General features: G+C 41.1%; 1 protein-coding gene across 2 annotated transcripts in view; it reads right to left on the bottom strand.

Annotated features, from left to right (window-relative positions):
• Window positions 1-25433, bottom strand: part of TEX2 (testis expressed 2) — an 88566-nt gene that overhangs the window by 36085 nt on the left and 27048 nt on the right. For both annotated transcript variants that reach the window (XM_023535665.1, XM_023535664.1), the window contains exon 2: window positions 11080-12733. In XM_023535665.1, coding sequence (XP_023391433.1) covers window positions 11080-12708 — 1629 coding nt within the window. In that variant the 5' untranslated portion in view covers window positions 12709-12733. The remainder of the gene's footprint in view (window positions 1-11079; window positions 12734-25433) is intronic.

Raw genomic sequence — 25433 nt, 5'->3', positions numbered from 1 at the left:
CACAAAAGCCTGACATACCATCAAATTGTGCTAAAGCTAATCTTATAGCTATAATCAATACACATTATTTAACACTCTGCCTGCCCCACAGAACTTTTTCAGATGACATGGGTGGCCCAGATCTCTTTAAAAAAAAAAGGTACTTGGGAAATTTTAATTGATATCTTCCTATCCCCCTCATTTTATAAATGCCTTTGTAATGAGCAGAGAAACACTAAAGATCACTACACTGGCATTGGGGATTTCATTCTTTTCAAGGAATAGCCATTTCCACCTTGAGTATTTGATCTCGCACTGACATCTAGAGAGACTGTGCAAATGAGGAATCCTCAGAATTCTCTTTTATTCACTTATCAAAACATGCATTGACTCTCTCCATGGACAAGTAATGTATCTGGAGTTGATACAAAGATTAAAACCAGGACAGCGTCCTTGACCCAAACCAATAGAGAAGAATTAGGTCTTCATTTCTCCATCTCATGACTACACTAGAAAAACTATAAAAAACTTGTCACAAAAGAGTACCCTGAATATGTTATGAAAGGAAAAACAAATACATTTCTCTGTCTTGAGAGGTGTGTATGAAATTTGTGAGCCGATTATATAAATTTATATACCTCAATATATTTTTTGTATGAGCTGGGAGTATCTCTTCCTCCTCTCAATGAGTTATTTGTATCAGTTCAAAAATGTTGCCTCAGTAAGCAGTAGCCACCGGAAGAGGAAGGCGTGTAATCTAGGTGTTTGTAGAGAAACAGCAAGGATCAGAGCAATGAATCAAAAAGGGGACACAAGGTAATACAGAGCACAGTGGAGCCTGAAGTGAACTGTACCGTCAGCGCATCAGTTTGGGTGGCTTTATTTTGCTAAGTGTAGGACAAAGTACATTATTGGGTTCATGGTGTTTTGCCTTTTTTTCTTTGTTATTATGGTGAAGGATATTCACTGATTTTCAAATGCTGAACTAATCTTGCATTCTTGGGAAAGTTATGTACTGGTGCTGAAGTTGGATCATACCAGCTCATGAGAGCTGATCCTATAAATCTATTCCCATGTTCAGAGACTTCACGTTGGTAGCTTGGCCACAGTGGGAGTTTTTACACCATGGAAATCAGTGAAGATGGCTTCCCGAACTCAACCTGGAGAGCCAGTTTACCGGCATAACACTATTACTATCCTTTTTACACATTGCTGAATTTGATTTGCTAACTTTGTTCATTTTTCCTTCTAAGTTGACACTCTGCTCAAGCCATAATGACTTTCTCCATTCTAACAATACCCTAAGGTACAATTTGCATGCAATAAAAGGAACAAATCTTACACATATGATTTTTCAAGTACGAATATTAATATTCATAATAGCTGACATTTAAGCTCGTGTTATGATCCTGCCATCTTAGGTGCATTATCTCTTTTACTTCTGCCAATTCCCTACAATTTTATAGGTGAAGAAAGTGGTGAGAAAGGTTAAGTGATTTATCTAGAGGGTACTTTAAAAAAAAAAAAGTGGTCTAGAGGGTGGCAAATCTGAGACTTAAACCAAGTCTACCTGACTCCGAGGCCCCGGCTCCTACTTCACCTCCATGGCACAGGGCCGCCTTCAGTCTGGCTAGCACCTGGTCAACCCTCGGGTCATGGCAAAGATGACATTTTTCCTAGGAAGGTGCCCTGATCACCTAGGTTATTTTATTCTTATCACTGTACCTGTTTAACTGCCTGGTTTACTTAACCACAAATGCCACAAGACAATCACAGTTGTAACAAATGTTTGTCAGCTGAATACATGAATGTAGCCCAATTCAGAGGGTGGCAGTGAAGAGTAAATAAAAGCTATATATGTAAAGTGCTTACAGGCCAGTGTGCCTGTAAGTATAGTTCGAGCTGCTTCAGTAAAAAGACAAGCAAAAGAAGGAACTGGGACCCTACTAGGTGATAGGAGCTGCATAGGTTACTTTGAAGTAGACAACGTGGTCACTGTTCTCAAAGAGAATAACCAAGTTATAACTGTACAAAACAGCACAGGTGAACAAAATAAGTAACCTCAAAATCTTAAGAGTAAAAAATGTTAAAGCTTTTCAGGACAGAAAATGAATTAGCTACATCTTATATATCTCCTTTGACAGGAAACCTTGAGAGACTCACAGGGGCTGCTACCTAACTCACATTAACAGGCATCTAGGATGCAGACTAGTCATTGGGAGGCTTAGGCTAAGAGATGGCCAGATATGACTCTCCCCAAGTGCCCCTGATTCTGGCCCCTAAGGCACCCCTACGACCTGAAACCAGGCTGCCCTTGGAGAAAGCAATTTCCCAATGCAAACCCTAATTGCTTTTTCTACCATTAGTCAGCTAGTTTTTTCCTGGGGCTTAACCAACTCCCTGGGTTAGGCTGCATGGAATTTCCAGACCTAAGTGTAAAAGTGGAAATTCTCCAGTTACAGGGAGGTGGTATCTCTAGGCGCCAACCCCCAGGAGAAGCACAACATTCCAAGGTGCAAGTAATAAAACTGTCTACTAGGCCCTGTTTGATCTGAGAGTCCCCCGGATACATTTATCTTTGTACAAGACGTTAACGGCTAACTTCTGCTTCTTGTAATCTGCTTGCTTGCTTATTCAAGGACGTAGTTGGAGGCTTTATAAGCTGTCTCCTCTGGAAGCTGGGGGCTGATCTCCTCTAACCCTGCGTGGTAGAGAGTCAGTCGCCGGCCGGCTAATAAAGGCACATAATTAATCTCAATTGGCTCCGTGGGTCTTAGAATCGTTCGCGCCATAATACTAAGCAGTCAAATATCAAATCTTGAGAGCAATGTGGCAACTCCAATGCCTTCACTCTGTTCCCTCTGCAGTGCCCAATCCGTCACTGCTCAGCTGTTCTAAAATTCTTAACCCTGAATTTCTTACCAAGTAAGATATTTCTCCAACTTAATTTAGTTATGGGACACGGGAGTGGGTATAGAGATGCAGCATGTAGTAAGCAACTCATTTCAAACAGCTCAACTACACAACTCAGAGATGTTCGCAACTCACACTAAAGCCTCAGACAAGCCTCATTTCTTTCTGAAGCTGGAACTGATAACATGGAGACAGTGCATGCACTGAGGGACAATGACCACAGTCAGCCAGGCTGCAGCTGTCTGGCCCACAGACTGGTCCTGTGATCCCGTTTATAAAATGTCAGGGGTTTCTCTTCAATCTTCTGCTGGATTTAGAAGCCATGTCTGGCTGAAAGTATAAACCACAATCTGTAAAGGGACTAATTTGATACTTGAAAAGATTAAAAGCTACAATTAACCTTTTGCAAAATAATAAAGTCTGAAAGAACTACTACTGTGCTCACTTTCAGTTACAGTACCAATCAGGCTGTCAAGACCCAAGTGCTTTCTTGGTCAGCTTGATGCTGAGCTGACCAGAGAAAAACGTCAGCCCTCTGACCTGAGGAAGCGATGGGAATTTATCTTCAGTGCTCAGAGAGCCTCGGTTGACACCCTGTCACATGGCTGTGCTGACATTTGCAGTTGCCTGTCACTCAGATCCTCTGCATCATTCCTTCACCTTGTCTATCAGTGAAGGAGCAAATTGTAAACATCAGAAGGTCTTAATCCTAAACCTGAGGCCCCTGCAGCTGAAAAATCAGCTCTGAACCAGATGAAAAGGTACTTACTTTTCTTTTGTCCCCTGAACTAAAACATGAGCAGGATTTTTTCTTTGCCAGGCTTAAACCTTTTTTATGTGTTAATGGTTTAGAACTGGAGTCATCAGTTAAATCATGATATTTCCTGGGCTTAGAGAATATAGCAGGAATGGTCTGCTGAACTTTACAGACCTTTAGATTCAAATTTCTTTCTTCCCATAAAAGACAAACAGCTCTAAAGACATACAGAATTCATACCATGAATGATAGCCTCAAGCAAATAGTCAATATTCAAAACAAATGCAGCTCGAAGACATCAACAATAAAGGGAGAAAAAAAGTCCATTAGGGGAGGAAAGCACCAGCATCGACATCATCCATGTCCTCCAACTGCCTGCTTCAAGGTCACCTTCACAGCCATGTTACTAGATGCTGGTCAGGGCTGCAGCCACAGACTCTGAAGCTGGAATGGTCTTTATTCCAGCTTCTCCTATCCTTCAGGGCAGCGTCTTCCTAATTCAGATGACCAAAAAACATTTTTTTTTTTTGATAATGTATTTGGTTTTTAATTTAACATTTTTTAATTTTTCAATTACAGTTGACATCACAGAACACTTTTTATAATGCACTGGCAAACAGTAATAGAGGTAGGAGACAACGAACATTCAAATTAGAAAAATAACACGATCTCAGATGAACCCCTGAAATAATCAAGGTCTGATTTATGTTACTACATGACAAACATTAGGCCATATTAACAGGTGTTGAAATTTAGCTGGTAAACAGATTAGTAAGCAAATAAATTAGCCTCCAAACTTTTTAGATCACGTGTCCTACCAATCAAAAATATTTCTGAGTATGTACCCATAATATATATACTTACTTATAAATTATGAACATGTTCTAAACTTCTGTAAAAAGTAAAAAAATGAAAATAGATGATGAAATAATTAGCCTTTTTGCTAATTTTTAGTTTTTTTCCTGATAGCTTTGTACTATCTTCGCTTCACATCTCAAGGGTACAATATACACTTCAGGTGAGGCTCATCATTAATGATAATGGATATAAATCCATATTTCGATAGTGGTGATAATTCCAAGGATTTTGGCTAAAGGCCAACATATGGTCACCTATATGTTAAATATGAGCAAGGCTTATTTACATTTTTAGATAGATAGATAAAAATATATATAAACAGAAACTTTAATATTTTCTTCTTGTATAGTGCCTTCAACAACCCATTTTGGAAACCACTAAAAGAAGAAACAGAATGAAACAGTTCACCACAGAAGCCCAGGCACCAACGCCAACAGGCTCATGCCCTAGGGGGATCTGTCTGCTAGCATTTTGGGTTCAGCAAACCTCTTCTAAAGGCCAATTATTACATAATAAGAATAGTCTTTGATGCATTTAGTATATTCTTTATACATTAAATGTATATTTTAGAGGTGAAAAGATATCTAGCATTGATTTTTTTTTTCATGCTAATTACCTTATTCTTCCAAAAAACATGATTTGAGAAATCTCAGACCCACAATACCATAGCCCCTCTCCTCCACTATAGATGATAAGATGGTATCTGGAATGAAAGAGGTTGGTCCTGGAATACCTAGCTGGAATCCGGGATTAGGATTCATTTTCCCAAAGAAACAATGCTATAAACTATACAGATGGACTAGAATTACAATTCAGCCATTCCATGAATAAATTGAATGAAAAATTGACAAAATGTTGATAATTGTTAAAGTTGGGTATTGTGTACATGAGAGTTCATTATACCATCTCTCTCTACTTTAGTGTATACTTGAAATTTTCTACAATAAAAAGTTAATAAAAGGTCAAAAAATCATTTTGGGGTCACCTGACATCCTTAAGAATTGTTCCTATGGAATTCTGGAAGCATTTTCCACATAGTTACCGCTCTAACCAACTCCAAAACATGGAGAGTCTGCTTGTGAGAATGCCTGCACTGAAACATCTCACCTCACAAACTTCTTTAGCAATAAGGGGTACTGGACAATAGCCAAGTTTATAAAAGCCATAAATAAAACCTCAAGTGACCCATTATAGGGGCAAGATATTTTCAGTTAATTATAATGTAGAAAGAAATGCTTTTTTATTTCTTGTACTCATTGTATTGACAGTTGTTAAGAGAACCAAAATCAACTCGAGTCTCTTTTGGCTGTATATAATGAGGCTGTTTTCTCCTTACGATTTGCTCACTCTTAAAAGAATTCTTTCTTAAAAGAACTGCATGAAATTGAGATTAAATTTACAAGTTATGATTTCTTCTCAAAATTGATAATATTCTCCCTACAAAATTATTCTTTTGCATATCAAAATCAAAGCCTGTATTTAAGGAATCTAATTATTTTTTTTAAAAAACTATCCCTCTTATTAAATATCTAAATGTGACATGACCTAAGGAAAAAAGTGTTCTCCAATATTCATTTCAATTAGTCATGCAATGGGGTAAATGTAATTTTAGTCAATCTTCTAGGCCATATCTTTTTAAAAGAGAGTGATCATCATTCTGGAAACTGACATCTACTGCTGTGTTCTGTAGGTGATTTATAAATCTGAGATAAAGAATTTACTCATGAATATAATTCAAAACTGCATGGGTCAAAGATTCAAAAAAACCCAAGAACCGTATGGAATCCTCATGAAGCTTCTCATTACAGGCGTGTGGAAATATCAGTGTGCAGGAATGGTACCGAATTCAGTTTATTCCCAGTCAAGTGACAAGTACATCCACCTAGCCAGAGAATGCTCAGCAAAAAAAAAAAAAAATCTCAAGTGCATATGCTGACTCTAGATGCATCATTCTTCTCCCCACGCCCAAAGCCACTCTTTCCCAAGGTCCCCAGCCCTGTGTAGATAGCTAGTCACCCAAAACAAAATCCCTGGAAGGCTACCGCCGAAGGGGTGGTTGCTTGCAATGATGACTTTGCACTGCGCAGCACACACGAGGCTCTGCCTTGAGTTTACGTACCCAGACTGCCGCGCTTTAAGTTACGTTAGCTTCTCCTAGTATTTCAGTTTTCCCCCGGAAAACTTTCACATGTTCAGATGCCACTTTGTGCTGAATGCCTGTGGCAACCTTTTTCCTATTTGCTGATGCACATCAGCTATGAATTCCCAAACATTAAGAACAAGTGGGCTTTGGAAAAGGTTCTAAGAGTTTTTCTATGGACTTTGTGGCAGCTAATGATCAGCGGGATTCAGAGTGGGAGTCAGTGTTATACCAGGAGGCCTAGCCAACTGCATACCAGTCTTTGAGAATAGCTACTACTTGGCTGTAAATTGTATTTTTGGCTCGCCATTCCACATACTCACCACTAGTTTCAGGGTCATTTTTAAATACAAATGTCTGCAGTGTGGATGGAATAATAAATTCACCTAAAAAATGTACAGAAAAGCTTTACTTTTCTCCTCCCTTTTTTCATTATGTGAAGTCACATAAAGGAAAACTGCAATGCTCCATGAATTGTCTATGGAGCCAATAAAGGAACCAGCCTCTCAGTCCAGATTCATGGACTCACCAATAACTTATATGGTTCAGAGGTTTAAAAACACATGGTCTCTGAAAACAGTCCTCCAGCACCAAGCTCACTGCGGGCATGGATCACGGGGCTCCCACACGGAGTCTGCCAGGCACGAAGTGCAGGATCACTACCAAGGGGCTGGGCCCGCTGTACTAGAGATCTTTAGCACAGGCAGGTTTTATAGCCTCCGATCTCAGTGATTTTTTTTTTTTTAATTAAAATTTAGTTTTTATTTAAAGTTTTTAACCCTTTTCCCATTTGCCCTGAGATAATTCGCGGATTATAGTCCTATCCTTACCCTCAAAGTTTGCCATGAAATATCTCGCTTTTATGACTATTTTCGCATCGCTCTAGTATATTCATAGTCTTTGGAAACAAATGACATCATTCTATTTATGACATTCTGTTTTTAGTAGTTCGATCGCTGAAAATGTCAAATCCTAGAAAACGTCGCATTCCTATGTGAGCTGCACTATTTTTTCATAAATGGGAAAAGGGTTAAACAGTTTCCATACCTGCCCTCAAGAACTGTACCATTATATCCTCTATAAACACCAACTAAATAGAATCAGATGTGCAGAATATAATTCGAAACAGCTGACTAATCCCCCAAATCAAGCTATTTTCAAAAAATAGCTCTTTGGACTCACCCTAGAAACAGGTTTACAGACCTGTGCAAAGTTCGACCCAACTATAGGTTCCCTTTATCACAACATTTGGGTGCCGAATTCAATGTCAACACTGCTAAATGTTTTAAAGTGTCATATTTTAAAAATGGTTCCCAAGAGCACGATCTCCTACTCAGTAAAATTACTTAAGACCAAAGAACATTTGCATTTGAAATCTCTGGCTTGCCACATACAACCTACCCTTCTTATCTGTGATAGTGTTCCTTTTTAAAATGAATAATATATTTAGCCAGGTTTCTAAAATCAGCACTGCACACCAAACAAAAAAAAACTCAGCCTAAAATATACTTTTCCTCATTAGTAATGAAGCCATTCTAAACAACTTAAGACTAAGAATGAAACAGAACTAGCAAAATGATCAATTCGAGTTGTTCGAACATCGATCAGGAAGAATACTCATAAGATAGCCCATGGAAATTTGCTTGGATTACAAGTGTCAGTCTATGACAGCACTGAAGTACTTGTTCTCTGCAAAGAAAATTCAAATACATTTATCCAAGCACTGAGGGCAAAACATCTTCCTTAAAAGAAATGATTAGTCCTGCAATGCTCTACCACTCACTAGCTGTGTGAACTCGGGCAACTAACTTAACCAGTGGTCTCCAACCTTTTTGGCACCAGGGACTGGTGCTCCCATGAGGATCTAATGCCCGGTGATCTGAGGTGGAGCTGAGGCGGTGGTACTAGTGCTGGGGAGCGGCTGCAAACACAGACGAAGACTCGCTTGCTTGCCCGCCGCTCACCTCCTGCTGTGCGGCCCAGTTCCTAACAGGCCACAGACTGGTAGCAGTCCGCAGCCCAGGGGTTGGGAACCCCTGACTTAACCTCTCTGTGCTTCCATTTCCTCATGAGCACATACCCCGACTGAAAAGGAATGTTATAAGGATTAAATGAGATAATTACCTTACACTTAGCCCTCTGTGGGTGCTCAGCATCTTGGCACTGCCTTTACTGTTTCAATGATCAGATGGAAGCAATGAGACTGTGCAATAACATTAAAATCCTGTTCTGTTGGCATCCACTGTGTAGTCAGCAAACTCTTGACATATATCAGTGATTGGAGTCAACAGTGAAGATTTTTAAATCGTCCCAGAACTATTAAACGCTCAAACCAGTTTAAACTGAATGTCACGGTCAGTCATTAGGCACTTGAGTTAAATATAAGTGCCCTTTTTCTCTGCTAAAGTTATCAGTTATTTACTTAGAGGGCATGTAATTTAGGTAGTCACAGCACCATCCTATCAAAAAAGCTTAGCAACCATATATAATGAGTCACTTTTGCTCCACTTCATACATTAATACTAAGTTTAAGTGTGTCACATCCTCAAGATTCAGCACCAGCTTCTCTTTAAAAAGAAATAGTGTCATAACATATTGCCATGTAAAAGAAAGAAAAAGGGTCAGGCTGCAAAATATATGATCCCATTAATTGAGAACAAAAAGAGTGTGTGAATATGCATGTGTATAATATATATATTTGTACATGCATAAATTTAAAACACAAAAGTAGGATATATACAAAATCATTAACTATAATTCCCTCCAGCTCGTCTGATCAACAATACATTTTCTCTGAGTTACCTGTGTTTTTTAAACACTGACCATTTATTTCTTTTGAATATGAAATTAAACAACAAAACAAACATATTTTGGACCTTAAGAGTTCTTCTCCTTGTTTTGTTTGTTTTTGTTTTTTGCATAAAGAGATATCATAGAGTCATTTTTTGAGCATCTTAAACAGGAAGGAGAAAAACCTATTAACAGAAAAATCAAATGAGCTTTAAACTATTAAGAAACTATCAAAAACCAGAAAACATCAAGTACTGGCAAGCATGTGGAGGTGGAGAAACTGGAAATCTTATGCATTGCTGGGGGGAATATAAAATGGTGGTAGCTGCTGTTGAAAACAGTATGGTGGTTCTCCCAAAAATTAAAAATAGAATTACTCTATGATCCAGCAAGCCCACTTCTGGGTATATACCCAGAAGAAATCAAAGCAGGGTTTCAAAAAGATATTTGTTCACCCATGTTCACAGCAATGTTATTCACTATAGCTAAAACATGGAAGCAACTCATATTTTAGCAACCCGAGTATTCATTTACAGATGAACAGATAAGTAAAATGTAGTATATACATACAATGGAATGTTATTCAATCTTAAAAAGGAAGGACATTCTGCAATATGCTACAACACAGATGAATCTTGAGGACATTATACTAAGTGTAAGCCAGTCACAAAACAACAAATGCTATATGATTCCACTTATATGATGTACTCGGTATTCAAAATTTTAAAAAACAGAAAGTAGAACAGTGGTTGTTAGGGGGTGGGGGAGGAAGGGAACGAGCAGTTGTACATTGTTTAACGGGTACAGAACTGCAGTTTTACAAGATGAAGAGGGTTATGGAGATGGGTGGTGATGGCTGTACAACGATGTGCGTGTACTTAGTACCACTGAACTGTACACTCGAAAATGGTTAAGATGCTAAATTTTATATTATGTATATTTTATAAGTTTTAAAGACCATATATGTGTGAGTATGTGCTATGACTTAAGAACTATATAAGCTACAATTGGATTTTTATATCGTATGTATTATTAAACATGCACAATAGCAAGAAATTTTTTAAATATGCAAACATAGATAAAAACAGAAGTTCTAATCTTTTGTTCCTATACCCTAATGGTACCCCTGAGGAGGCCCAAATCCTGAGATCTGACGTGCACTGAATGGTGATGTCTTTTTCCAGCCCAGGTCCCGCTGTGCACAGAGGAGAGAGGAGAGGCAGCAGTGGCCAACCGCTGACATTAATTTGCCTCTCTTCCGCCTTCCCTTCTCTTGCATTCCAGTGTTTAATCCTTCTCCAGGGTCTCAAGAATATTTAATCCTAACAAAGTCAACTATATCGAATTCTTAGCAAGTAGCAAATCCCAGGCAAGTTTAGAGAGAGACTGAGATGGGAACTGGATGTAAATGCTACTCTCCAGCACCATGGAGATCCTTGAAAAACTATTAGCAAAATTTGAACTAGAATAAGGTTTACCAGATAAGTCTCTTGGGTGCTTAGAAACGAAGAGAACCCAAAGTCTTAAAAACACTGCTTATGCAAAAACCTGTGACAATGAACTAAAAAACTTAAGTCGAATCTATAACAAGACTGTAGCGGGAGAAGGTGTGCGGCTAGCCAGCTGCTGCGGACAGGCTTACCTTTAGTATTTCTGGTTCTTTGATATCCAGAGATCTTGTGTTCCAGTGTTGTTGATTTTTACGTAGTCTGTGATATTTATGAGCACTTGGTGGTGTAAAAAACCAAATCATGCAAACCGCAGTCATGAATCCCAGGCCGATTCCCAGAAAGAGTCCACTTGCGTAATGGGGGAGGGGGAGGATGAGGTACGCATAGACACACAGTATAAAGAAGGCCAGCGTCTTCACCGGTAACTCCGGGTGCTGCATGGCTGAGTCTACCTCGTCGTCACTGTCAAGAGCCGGCCCATCGTCCGCCAGCACCTCTGGCTTGAGAGGCATACCTAGGACCTTTTCATCTTTATTCTCCCCCTCCATTTCCAAATCAAACTCCTCAGTGTACAGTTCACAAAACTCTTCATCTTCTTTGCTCACTAAGGCAGACAAAGAACATTTCTCAAGGACTAGAGAACTTGTCTTCAGGCCTAAATCCTTCAGGCTGCTCACCTGAGAACTTTTCGGTTCCGCCTCTCTCGCGGGCTCATCGGTGGACTTTGGGTGGTCACTTCTGGGGATGCTGGGATCGTTTCCATCGCCATCCCCCTCGGAATCACACTCCTCTTCCTTGATGCTGTAGTTGTTATTGCTTTCCAAGTGACCATTCAAGCTGGACAGATTGGAGAGTTCTGAAGCACTTGAAGATAAGGCTTTGGGCCTATGGCTGCCACTTTCTTCCCCCATAATTTTACTAAAGAGCTGAAAAGGCTCGTATATGACTTCTGAAAGGCGTCGCTTAGTGTCTTCGATTTTAGCCTCCATTTCGGGCACTTTAAAAAAGGAGCGCGTATCGGAGGGAGAAGTCAGTGGGGAAGAAGGTGCGGTTTTGGAATCTCCACCTGTGTTTCGTGGCTGTGTGAACTGCTTGAACAGGTGTAAATTCAGCTTGGAGTCAGGTGGTTTATAGGACACAGCATCTGACTCCTGCCTGGAAGTGTCTGTGGACAGAGACTTGACTAATGTCTTCATCAAGTGCCTGTGCCTTGAGGGGTGTGAGGGTTCTTTTGGCTCCACCTCAGTTGACAGGGACTTCACAAGGCTCATGAAGGGCTTTGAGCTGGAAAGGGTGGAGGATGAGGCACTGGATGAGAGGACAGGAGACTTGGAAGGAGAGGACAATGGGGAGGAAGAGCTGGTTTTCTGCTCAGAAAGAGATGACACACTGGGAGAGCTAGCTAAGGGCCCCGATGAAGACGACCCTGGGGACAGAGCCAATGGCACTGTACTTAATACTTGCACTGCTGGAGGAGGGGACTCCAACAGCTTTACAGTGTTCTCGGAGACGAGCAAAATGGCAGGAGACTCAGACAGTCCATCTGCCAGGATGGGCTGGGCCACAGGGCCAGTGGGGTCATGGCCACCCCGAGGTTCAAGATAGAGGTCTTCCTTGGCTTCGAGCCCCGTTACAATGCTTTGGTCGTCCAGCCCCTCCTCAAGATACTCCTCCTCCTCTTCCTCCTCCTCCTCCCCGGATGCCGAGAAGTGGATGGCAATAGTGTCTCGGGACACGGACCTCTGCACGTGCACTCTGGGGGCTGATGGTTTTGGCATGTCAATGGTTTTTTCGGCATGGCGACCATTCAAACTTGTCATTGCCAGCTTCACAAGGGCTTAGGCTCTGTGAGAACAACAAGAAAACCAGAAGTCAGAAAGTGGTTTCTCCCCAGGAGACACTGTCAGGTACAGGCAAAACTCACTTATAAACGGTGATTATTATGCTTTTACTTGGCAGATGGCCACTGTCTTTCACTTGAGTAGGTTTAATGGTTTAATTTTCACCAGATACATTCCAGTTAAGCATTCTCTTTTATGAGCAAACTACAAACCAGTGTTAAAAATGCCATACAATCTGTCTTCACAACAACTGAGTAATCATTTCTTCCCTCTTAAGTGGCTCATTTCTATAAGCAATTCTATATTTCAAGGCTTGAAGTATCTGCACAATAGACGTTACCAGCATTACTTCAGAAGTCCGACAGAATAAAATGCAGCATCCTGGTGATTCTGAGAAATCTTGAAACAAAAATGTCACCAGTGGTTTCCTAGCTATAAAAAGCTAACCCGGGAGGATTCTTGCTTCCATTGCAATTTTCACAGCAAACCTAACAATCACTTGGCTCGTATCTTCCGCCAACACTTGTATTATCTTGCTACTGCAAGTAAGTAGCAAAGTATCTAAGAGTGGAAAAGGAAATATGTAAACTAATTACTATGACCTGTTGGCTTCTTTATTCTGGAAATGGTAGTTACCGTAAGACCAGAGAATTTAGGCAGCCACGAAGACATGGCTATGTTCTGAGGCTTCAGGATAAAGCAAAGTAATATTTTAAACGGAATCCAAGATTCACAGGGCAGGAAAAAAATGAAGTATCAATGCTGTAACCCACAACCAGCCGAAAACTCTAAAGGCTATGATGAGAGACAAGGAAGCTACACTTGCTGCCCTTCTGGAGTTTAGGAGTTAGCTGGAGAGCGGACAGACACCTGAAAGGCCGGACGTCAAAACAAAAGACGCCAAGCCCACTTTGCGAGATCTACTATATTACCTCTCTCCCTCTTCACTGAAGGCCCATTTACTGGACACCAGGCATAACAGGCCCTTTACAAGACTGAAATTAACACCACAATCTGGAAAGACACCCTGTCAAAAGAGCTAAAACACACCTCAAGAGTGGACTTCAGGCATTCTGAGAAGGGTGAGACCGGTGTGGGAGGTAGGACATTTGCTCGGTCTTTGAAACTGATCGATAGGTTGTGGCGGAATGGGTATAATTAGAAAGAAGGGTCAGAGGCACGAAGTTGAGCGTGGACATGGTAAGTCCTGCGACACAGGTCTATTTTCTACCTCCAGGTGGGTGTTGGGCAGCAGTGGGAGACCATCAGCACTAGACAGGCATCATGGGAGAGTGGAAAGTACAGCCTTGGGACCAGGAAACAGGGCTTCTGGTACGTGCTTCTTTTCCAGTTGACTTTGTGGGACCTTGATCAAGCTAAGACCGCTGGGTCTCAGACTCTTCCTCTGTAAAATAGGGGATCAAGAGTCCTTTCCAAATCTAAAACCCTCATGTTCATATGTGGTTGTTCACAATCCAATATAATACACTTATACAAGTAATCTACCAACATTATGGTGCTTGCTTGTTTCTTTAATTTGAAGAACTTCTACATTTAAGTTTTTCTGCCAAATATTCATGTTCAAAATGCTGGCAACTAATACTACTAACAAGAGAAAAGATAAATGGGAAGCAGGAAACTGTGACCTTAAATCTAGAAACAGGAAATAACCTAACAAAGAGAAGAACTTCAGTTCAGTCATAACAAGGACACATCTGAAACCACACATTCTCGGTATCAATGCTTCAGAGAAATTACTTTCATAAAAACTTTCCAACAGAGTTTTGCCCATGCTTATTCATGACCCCCAGGCTCTCCTATCCCTACTAGATCCAGGAAAAGAGAATGATCTCTATCTATCAGGCAAAGCAATTTAAATCCAGGAGCTGGCAGCTGCTGAAGGAGGGGATCCAATAGCTTTGCAATGTTCTGTAAATCCAGAAAGACAAGGCAAGCTAGAAAGACATAGCATTCCAGGACAATCCTTCTCTGTTATCTTTAAGCCAACAGGTTTGTAGGCTTAGTAAGAAAAAAAATACCGAGTGCAACACATAGTTTTCATTTAACTGTCACCTAGTTTTATAGGGGTAATTTAAAAAGAAAATTATAGAGGTAATTTTGTTTAAAAAGTTTGGTACTTGATAATTCTCAGTAGGCTGAAAAACAAGCATCACTTAATTGCTTTAATAACATAAAGGATGATAAGGCTGCTTCACGGGTAGTGGTGGCTGCAAGCGAAGGTGACCGCGGGCACAGGTGCAAATACAGAGAGCATGAATTGGGGGTTGAACGGTATGAGCTGGTCCACCAGTGAGCAAGGCAAGGGTGGTGGGGCCCATCTGTAGTTGAGGGTGGGATGGCCTGGGAATCTTCAGGCAAAATCAGGTCTCGTCCGGGGCCAAAGGGCGAAATGGCAGCGCATCCCAAAGCCTGCAGTCTAGGCAGCCAAGCAAGATCCCAAGGAAAAGTGAGTGGCACCTGCCCAGGAAAGGCCACCAGGGGTCTACTGGCCCAATCCTCCCCCATCCAGTCAGGCCCCCTGACTTGCTGGTTTAAAGGACCTCTGCGGATCTCTGACCAGACTCTCAAGGCTGTGTCAGCCAACAATGCCTATGTCAGTCAGCTGGGCCCCATGGAGAGCTGGGTGCCAGGTAGCCAGCTGGGGCAGGCAATCTGGCCCACCATCGCTAATGTCCTTCTCCAAGGCTCAGGCAGTAGATTCAGAGATTGAGAGTGAACTCCCCCAAATCCACGCTGACCAAAGCCTGCCTCTACTCCATTAATTTTTTTGTTTGTTTTTTTTTGTTTTGTTTTTACTAAAACCTGCCATATGATGCTATAGCAGTCCCACTACTTTTTTTAAATACAAGAAAATCTCAAGGCTCTGTTTGATCATCTGCAAAAAGAGGGGATTAGACTAGATAAACAAAGGCTGCTTCTAGGACTAAAACTGCTGGATAACTGACGGAGTCCATGGTTTGGGTTCTAGACGATCCACTGAGTCCCTCCCTCCTCCTCCTAGGGACAATTCCAATCCCCGTCCTCTCTGTCCTCCCAATGGCTAGCTGCCAGGACCAGCAAAACTGACCCACAGTCACAGACTTGGAGGACAACCAAGGTCAAGAGGAAAGAGCACCTGACTGTTGCTAGGAAGATTACACAGTTTGTCCGTGGCCACAGCACTGGCTGAGGAGGAGCTTCTAACACTGATGTCCTGGTGCCTTTCCCACCAGAGCAAGCAGCCTCCTCAAGCATGTCACGCATACTCTTTATTACTGCTTTGTCCTGTTGGTATCTGCCCTCTGTGTTCCTTCATGAACAGTTCTCCCAGGAGCTAAGAGTTTTGTTCTCAAGAATCAACAAGTGACCAAAATGCACTAAAGAGTCTCATTATCCATCTGACAGTCTAGCATCATGAAAAAGTAACCGGCCTCCTGCCTTCTACTAACCAAACTCAATTATAACCAGGCGAGAGACAGAGAGAGAGAGCAAGAGAGAGCGAGCGAGAGAGAGAGAGGGAGCGAGCGAGAGAAAGACAGACTGACCACCTTATCCCAAGCCTTCAGGAACTGAAACGCCAAAAAAGGAAATTTCCTTCCCAATAGGTCTCCTTCTTCCAAAGCCACCAGCAGACCACTAGTCCTTGGGTTTAACGATGATTTTGAGTCTTGTGAGGGGAGAGCCTATAGCTCACATTGTCACATAGGATGATTTCCTGCCAGAGATACGTTTAAGCAAAAGTCTGATTTGGTCAAGATCAAAATGGTGCTAAAGATTAACCACGTCCAGCCCCAAAATGGATGGGAGTGGCAGAGGAAACAGTGACAAACTGAGGCCAGAGGTCTGGTGTCTGGGAAGACAGGCTCCATGATCTAGCTCACCATTCTGCTGAAAACTACTAAAAATAAATTCAATGGGAACCCAGAGATATGAGCTCTACAGAAACAACCTTTGCCCTCAAAACACTGGATGATTCTGGCAATTTGGAACTTTCATGTTAATGATCTCCTGAGCAGAATAAAAGTCCAGGGTTGGCTGAGGCAGAGCACTAACTGGAGACCCTTCCACAATGAGCTGGGACCCCAAAGGGCTACAACTACTCAGTTATAGGTGAACCAGAAGCAAAACAGCCCTCACTTACATTTGAGAACTCTCCTCAGAGTTCTCATTATGCTAAGTGAAATAAGGCAGTCACAAGATGACAAATACTACATACAATTCCACTCGTCTGAGGTATCTAAAGTAGTCAAATTCATATAAACAGAAAAATAGAATGGTGGTTACCAGGGGCTGCGGGGAGTGGGAAATAGGGAGTTGTTTTTAAATGAATATAGACTTTCAGTTCTGTATAATGAAAAAGTTCTGGAGACTGATTACATATCAATGTAGATATACTTAACATCACTGAATTGTCCACTTAAAAACAGTTAAGATAGTAAATTTTATGTTATGCATATTTTACCACAATTAAAAATAAGAGATTTTTAAAATTTCATCATTCAAAACCTTACAATTAAATAATATAACCTTTGAACTACTTTTAATTCAATTAAAACAATTCTATTTAAAAAGCACACATTGTTCTTCAGGTTACACTACCATGTGGTTACATTCTAAGATAATAAATACAAATATATTTTTGCTCCTATAGCTTTAGGGGGAAAAACGCTATTTAGAACCAAATGCTTTCTGAACCTTAGCCTTAGCAGGTATGTTTCTGGGAAGCATGAGCTCTCAAATTGTTCTGTCGATGTGTCTTTCCTAAGGTCTTGACTGTAACTCCCCATTAAAGTTACTATGCCTTGTAAAGATGTTTGTTGCCCTAAGATTGAGAAAACCTCTAATACGGGTTTCTCTCCCCAGCATCTATGCAGGATCTATTCCATCTAGTCTAAAAACAAGGAACAAAACAATGGCTCCCATTTCATCTGAACTCATGAAAAACAAAGGCCTCAAACAGAAAGCCAGTAGCCAGTTGCCCTCACTATCATGAACTCCAAAGAGGCTATCGACCTCAGTACATCTGGGGTTAGAATACCAAACATCCACGAAATTTACTTTATTTCTAGTCACTCAAAAAGGTTATCATCATTAATTAGGCTCTAAAAAAAATCGACAATAAATAATATTGTACAATCAGAAATGAAGAGCTATTTCAATATTCAATGTTGGTATTTATTAACTCAGATATAATAACCTCTGAATCTGGTGGCAGCTTTGGGGGGACTAATTTTCTATTAATAACTGCCCTTCCTACCTCCAGCTGTATTTGAAACAATTCAATCTTAGGGTCCTACAGAGCCATAAAAAGAGAAAACAGCTCTGTCCAGGCTGCTCACCAACTCAACCGCTTGGTCTTCCCACATTAGAACAGACAAATAGCAATGTGTTGTGTGCAGTGCAGGCCCCTGCTGGGCTGTGAGTGTGGGTCTGGGAACCTGATAACTAATGGGAAAGGAATTTCTAACAATCAGAGTGCCTCGGGAGGATTGCCTGTAATAGTAATAGATAATCATTATTTTCATTATTAACTTCTAATTCATATAGATTAGAGGCAGTGCTAAGGAAGAGAGAAGGAAGGAAGCTAGGAAAGGAAGCAATCTTGACTGAAAATTGATCTATACGCATACCGTTTTATTATGCTTTGCTTTATTGCACTTCATAGGTGTCATGTTTTTTATAAACTGAGGGCAAGACCCTCCATCGGCAAAGATTATGACCCTGTTTATTGTGATTCACTTTACTATGGTAGTCTGGAAGTGAACAAATCCACAATATCTCCAAGGTATGCCTACAGCCTCCTGATACAGAGTTCAGTAACACAGCATCATCAGAGGCAAGTCTGGTTTGGAATACACCTCCTTCCTCAGGAATGTCGCAAATCCTTCAAGGTCATTATTGAAATTCTTTGTCCTTGTAAAATTCAACCCGTTAAATACTTGCTGCCTCTGAACAAGTTCACACCTGGACATATGATGTATGAGTACCATCTGCTACCATGGCTTGTGTCAGTCAACAGTTTTCATTCAAAAAGTCTTGGCAGAGGAAATGAGGCAAGCTGCATTGTATTGCAGAGGATGTCTTAACACCTCTTACCTGTGCATTTTAAAATAGGATTTGGTTTTATAAAAAGTAGGGAAGAGGCTTTAAGACTCCATTTTTCTACCTTGATGCTGCAGAGGAAACAGTGACTCTGGTCAACCAAGGTAGAAAGGTCTGATTTAGCCTTAAAATCTCAAGTACATCTTAACAGCTATCCCTTGATTCATTTATATTCAGCGAAGCAGCTGAGAATTGCCAGTAGCTATTCTAATCTGTTAATGCTCCACCTTGTAAACAAAAATCAATATTGACATTATAGATAATGAACTAGCTCTAGCCTTAGTTTCATTTAAAAAAAGAAGAGAGAGAAAAGTAATTCCAGTACAGGCAATCCTCCCGAGGCACTCTGATTGTTAGAAATTCTTTTCCCATTAGTTATCAGGTTCCCAGACCCACACTCACAGCCCAGCAGGGGCCTGCACTGCACACAACACAACACAGGATTTTTACTACTAGTAAACAAGTCCACCTGCTTCAGCCACTGCTCCAGCTTTTGCCTGCCATGAGGAAGGCCTGCCTAGGAAAAGCGCTACATCCTTGAAGGAAAAAGGTGTTCAAAAGAATCAACACGAATAGAATTTTGCTTTATAGACTGCTAGATTGTTCTAATAATGAAATCCAAATTCGGGTCACAGTAACTTATTTAAAACCAGGTCATGCCTCCAGCACAACCGCACAAGGCCTACGCAGGTTTATAAAAGATGACAATGGTGAGGTGACATCCACTGGAGGGAGCTCAAGGAGAAAACAGATGGACATCATATAAATCATATAATGACATTAATATGAAAGCAAAATACACCTAAGGTAATGAAAGGTATGACCAAATCAGATGGTGCTAATCAAGAAGTCTGGGAAGATTTTTTTTTTTTTTTTTTTTTTTAGCAGAAAAGTCATGTATGTGACTTGGGAGGAAGAGATATAGAGAAAAGAATATTGCAGATGTGAAACACCAGCACATGGAAAGGCACCGAGGTGAGAACCAGTCACATCAGAACAAGAAGGCTGCTAAACAATTAGTTTAGCTACAGCTGAGGGGGCTGCGCTGATGGGTACAGGAGGAAGATTAGTATTTGAGTTTAAAGGTGGGGAGTCTATTTTTAGTTTAAAACCTTTAAAGGCTAAGTGTTTGGGTTTATATATATTTAAACCTTAGGAACCAAAATCACACTGTAGGTTCCTGAGAAATTTGAAAACTGAGTGTAAACGTTTGTTTCAGGTAAGTGAATACCTGGAACCTAGAAGACCGTGGTGCCGAAAATCCAGGAGGATGAGAGAAGGGGTAATGGCTGTGGTCACAAAACAGTTCATTTCAAAAGGCAATGCTCAAAGGGGCAAATGTTAGCAACAGGTGAATTTGAGAAAGAGTATAAGATGCTCCTTGTTCAGTTTTTATTTTGCAACCATTAAAGCCTGAAATCATTTCCAAATTAAAACAACAAAAGCAGCATTCCCAACCCTTGTTTGGCTTTGGATCTGTTGTCACGTGTTGCCTCCTCCCGCTTCCCACTGGCTCCACCTGTCAGAATTATTAAGCCTGGTTACAGGTAGTAACAGGAGGAAGCCAAAGTTTTACCATTCCTTGAATTTTTTAAACTTTATTTTGAAATAATTATAGACTTTCAGGAAGTTGCCAAAGTAGTGCAGAGAGATCCCATGTACCTTTCATCAATCTTCCCTTAAATTTTAAACTCAATCTTTAAAGTCAGATAAATTCCAAGTGGCTAAGAAATCAAGTTTTAATTCACAGGCCACTAATTCACTCCTGTAGGAAAAACGCATTCCAACTGACAGGGTGAAACTTCCTCTTACAAGGACTTTCCAACAGTCGTTCTTAAGGTCTCTAGTGGTCAGATTTAGGAAGGCGTCATCAATAGGTACTTCCCGAGTACATGAACAGGCAATTCACCCGAAGGTTCAAATGGCCAAAAAACAAACCAACGAACAAAAAAGCTCAACTTACTAAAAATAACAGAATTAGAAAACAAATCAATGAAACGATTTCAGTCGTCAAATTCCATCATTAAAATATATGTGATGCCGAACAGGGTGCATAGAGACAAACTCCCTATTACACTAACGGCTGGAACATAATTAGTAAAAACTTTTCTGAAACCGGTTTTGCAGTAACTCTTAAGTACCTCAATAATGTTCATATCCATACATACATCAGGCAAAAGGGGGGGGGCATAATACTAGTTTTCTCCATATGATAGGCTTCTTAGTATTTTTTATTTTCTACTTTGACGTATTTCCAAATACTTATGCACTCTGGAAAAAATTACATGTAAATGTACATCTGTCTTTAAAATAAAATCATGATCTTCAGAATATAAAAATGCAATAACTCATTCCCCACATCTTACCCACGGAAAACTAAGGCACAGAAAATTCATTTTTATAAAATAAATAACAGCACATGTTATGTATTTATGTATGCATGCATGTACGTATGTTTGTATGTGATCTATTTTTATATCCAAGATTACACAGTGAACTATCAGCAAGGCCTTTGGCTTCAGTTCTACCAGCTAGGTAGGAGTCTGACTCTCAGGCAAATTATTTACCCTAATGAAGCCTCTGATTCTGCATCTACAAAATGGGAATGGCAAAACGGACTACTTAGAAAATTAAATGAAACAATGTATATAAAGCACTGAGCATGGTCCCTGGTACAGAGCAAGCATTCCCTAAATGTTAACTATTCTTGTAAGCATTTCCTCAAGTCAATATTCTTCTACATATGATGTTAAATAGCTATAGAAAACGACTATTTCATAATCTAACCAGTCAACACAGGATACTATGAATTTTTTGCTGTCACAAATAATGCTACAATACATTATGATGCCTCTCTGATTATTTCCTTAGTAAATATTTTTAGAAGCAAAATTATAGGGTTGAATTGCTAGCACATATAAATTTTCAGTTCAGATTTTTAAAAAACCACAATTTCAAGCTCATCATAAAAAAACCTTCAAAAACAGATGTATGAGAAAATGTGAAATTTTCTCCAGCTCTCCCCAAAATCAACTGTTTTGAATGTAACCTTCCAGTTTTTTTTTGTTTTTTTTGTTTTGGATTAATTTACAAACATACACAAACACATAGAGCTGTTTTTGTTTTTAGTCTTAAGTGAGGTCATTTGATACACATTGCTTTGCAGTTTGTTTTTCACTATTTCCTGAACCTCTTTCTATGCCTATAGATAAAAATCGACTGGCACACACACATTTTCTACATAGCCCAGATAAACCATCATCCACTTAATCATTCCTTTATTGATAGAAATTTGAGTTTTTTCCAGTTTTCACTATTACAAACAATGTTGCCTTGAAAAAGCTTTCTATTTAAATCTTCTGCACAGGGCAAATCTACCTGTGAGCCATATTCCTAGAAGTGGAATTGATGGATCAAAGGAGGTGCATATTTACAATTTTGAAACTGTCCTGCCTATCTGTCCAATTTACATTCTTACCAACCATGTATAAAGTGTCCATCTTGAACCCTTGTCAAGACTGAACACTATTTTTAATTATTGCCCATCTGATGGCTGAGGAAATGGCACTTCGACATTTAGATAATCATTTCAAGTTTTTCCCCATCTGTGTCTCTTCTTCTGTTGACTTGTCATTCATATTTCTTACCCAAGGGTTTTTTTTTATTCACGTTATATATCATGGACAGTTAACACTTCCTCTACTGTATGTATTGCAAATAGTTCTCCCCATCTCTGACAACTGCTCAGTTGGTAGCAGAATCGGTCACTGAAAATACATACCCAGTGAAGCCATGAGGCAGCAGGGAGAGGAGCGCCAAGGAAGACCGCGACCCTTACGTGACACTGAGGGAGCTCATCCGCTTCACCTCCCTGAGCCCCCGGTTCTTTCACTGTAAACTGACAGGACCCTCCTCTAATGTCCTCAAGGAATTTTCCAGAAAGCTCTAAATTCTATAAGTCTATGATTCTACAATTCAATGTCCATGGAACAGAACCTATTTAGAGTCCCACTTTTCCATTTTGCACAGGGAAATTCTTAGCAGCTGCCGGAGCCAAGCAAAGGAAACCCGAATACACTGGGACAGATTCATGCGCCTAAGCGGATACGTCGAACTATTCTTCTAACAACATTGAAACAGCTTGTTTCACATTAAAAGCTCCTAGATCTTGCAGACTTGTCTCGCTTAGCCCAGCTGCAGAAACATCCCTCACTTCTTCCCGTCACAGGTGTCTACCAATAACAGAATCTAAGAATGAGACATGAGTAAGCAGCACTTGCATGTGCTGTGGCAACAGAGAACAGGTGTCAGTCCTCCTCAAACATCCCGCCTCCCTCCCCACCCACTGTCCACTGTACAAAAGGTCACTCCTGCCCAAGAGGCCTCTGCTCTGGCTGAGATAAGGACAGAACTCCTACTGGGCTCTCTACCCCGATGCGTTGTTTTTCTTATGCCTCCCAAACATCGCTCCAAGTACAACCTTTGGCTTCATCTTCTAGTGGATTCAAACTGTACCACCTCCATGTTCCCATCACCCACATCTCTACAGCACCCTGCAGACCCTCTAGTAACCACCTCTCCTTACAAGGCTACAACTCCAAGCCCTCTCACCAGAAACCATCCTCCTGCTTTACTTGGCTTTCTTTTTAATAGGGAAGAGAGCAAGGTAAGCAAAGAGCTGGCCTAGCTTTCAAGACCAAACCACCATCTATACCGCCCTCTTTGAATCGTTAGCACTGCTATCCATTGCCTGTGAGACATCCCTACCACCAGGCCTGAGTCACTTCCATGGCCAGGGATCTCCATCCCATCTACGGAGAGTATGGGAGGAGACGGTTGTGTGGGGTTGCTGTAGACCCCAGCCAGGAGGTGGTGCATGCAGACTTGGTCCATGCCATTGCCGTTTCCAGGAAATTAGCTCATTGATTTCCTAGTCAGATCCACCTCCCGCCTCCCCCCATTAGTATGATTCCAGGCCTTGTCTTTTATCCAGGCCTCCAATTTTGTCTTCCTCCTCTCTCCCTCTAAGCAGATGGCTTTGCCCCTAATTCATTGGGAATGTGGTAGGAGTTGCCATCCTGTCTCCCATACTCAACTATACACACAGATCACTATTCCAACCCCTTGGCTGGTAACTGTTCTACCCATTCCTCTTCACCCTCCACCCTCGCCCAGACCCTATTCAAGTCCAAAGAGGCCTAATTCTAAACCCAATGGACCCACCTGCCCCCTTATTCCCGCCTATCCCGACCCAACCCCACGCTAACGCCATCTCATCCATCAAGGACCACTGCTCTTCCCACCACCAAGGCCCCAGCCTCAAAGGGTCATCTCTGATGTTCTCTTCTTCTTTATCCTCCAAACCTCTTTAGTTCCTCAAGTCCTGTGGACTGAGTAGTTTTCATCACCTCCCTCACCCTTCAGCATTCCTTCCCAACTTCATCCTTGCCCCCGTCTCTAGTCCACATGGCATGCTGCCAGTAGATTAGCCTTCTTTAAACACTACTCTCAACATTTCACACTTTTGCTCAAAAATCTATGATTTTCCTGTGTCTCATCTAATCTCCTTGGCTTTCAGGGCCCACCATAACCCAGCCCCTCTAACTACTCAGCTTTATTTTCAGATACTCTCTAATGTGTCCCCAACGTCCTGGTTGGGTCTGCTGAGCCACTTCGCTCATGTGAGAACCTCCTTCCCACCTCCATTTATGCAGCTCCCTGTACTGGAAATGCCCCGCCCCCTCTCCTCTGCCCTGTCAAGTCCTAGCAACCTCCACGAACGCAGTGACACTCAAACTGAACCCCACGCTTTCCTCCTAAAAAATCCCAGCCTCTCAGTTGACCTCCTAAAACATTTACACTACACAAGTAATCATAGAAAGTGAATCTTCAACCAACAATAGGTTGGGTTTCAAAAGTGCATCAGTAAGTCAATTGCTTGAAATGCAAAATCCATTTATCCTGAAGGAAAATAAATGAGAAATAGGTTTCTAGGCCCACAAATCTTACAGAATCTTACAGGATCCACAATGTAACTTAACTATGGTACAAACGTCCTTTCAAACTACATAGAACCACTATTGAAAACATAGCTCGAGAGGAAAACACATTCTGAATTCAGATAATTCCAGGACCCTAAACTAGGGCCCTGTCCATACTCCATAAAAAGACAATTCTAGAGAACAGAAAGCCACAGGCCCAGGGGATGGTAAACCTTGACATTTCTCACCCACCTGCCCCAACCAGACTTCTAGTCTGAACTCCAATTTCCAAACCCGCCCAAGAACATGAGTCTGCTTTAATTCGTGTGTGAAATTTTCCCACTCGACAGAAGCAAGATCCTGGGAAGGTACAGAAGAACTGGACGTGCCTGCCCCCAGACACACAGGCATCCAGGGAGCAGTCCGAAGACGCTTCCTCCCATGCAGCGCAGGGCCTGCTCCAATGACTTCCAAGCACCGCATGGAAAAGGCACCAAGGAGAACATGGGAAACTTTCTGATTTGTCCAGAGAACAGAGCAGGGCACAGATAACTTAATTACCATGCATAGGAACTTGGTGGCCACACCCCAATGGGGGTTAGGTTCTAAGGTTAGGACATA

This window comes from Pteropus vampyrus, unplaced genomic scaffold, assembly GCF_000151845.1.
Source record: "Pteropus vampyrus isolate Shadow unplaced genomic scaffold, Pvam_2.0 Scaffold143, whole genome shotgun sequence".
Classification (NCBI taxonomy): domain Eukaryota; kingdom Metazoa; phylum Chordata; class Mammalia; order Chiroptera; family Pteropodidae; genus Pteropus; species Pteropus vampyrus.
Note: the sequence above shows the minus strand (reverse complement) of the source record. Positions and strands in the feature narration are given on the sequence as shown.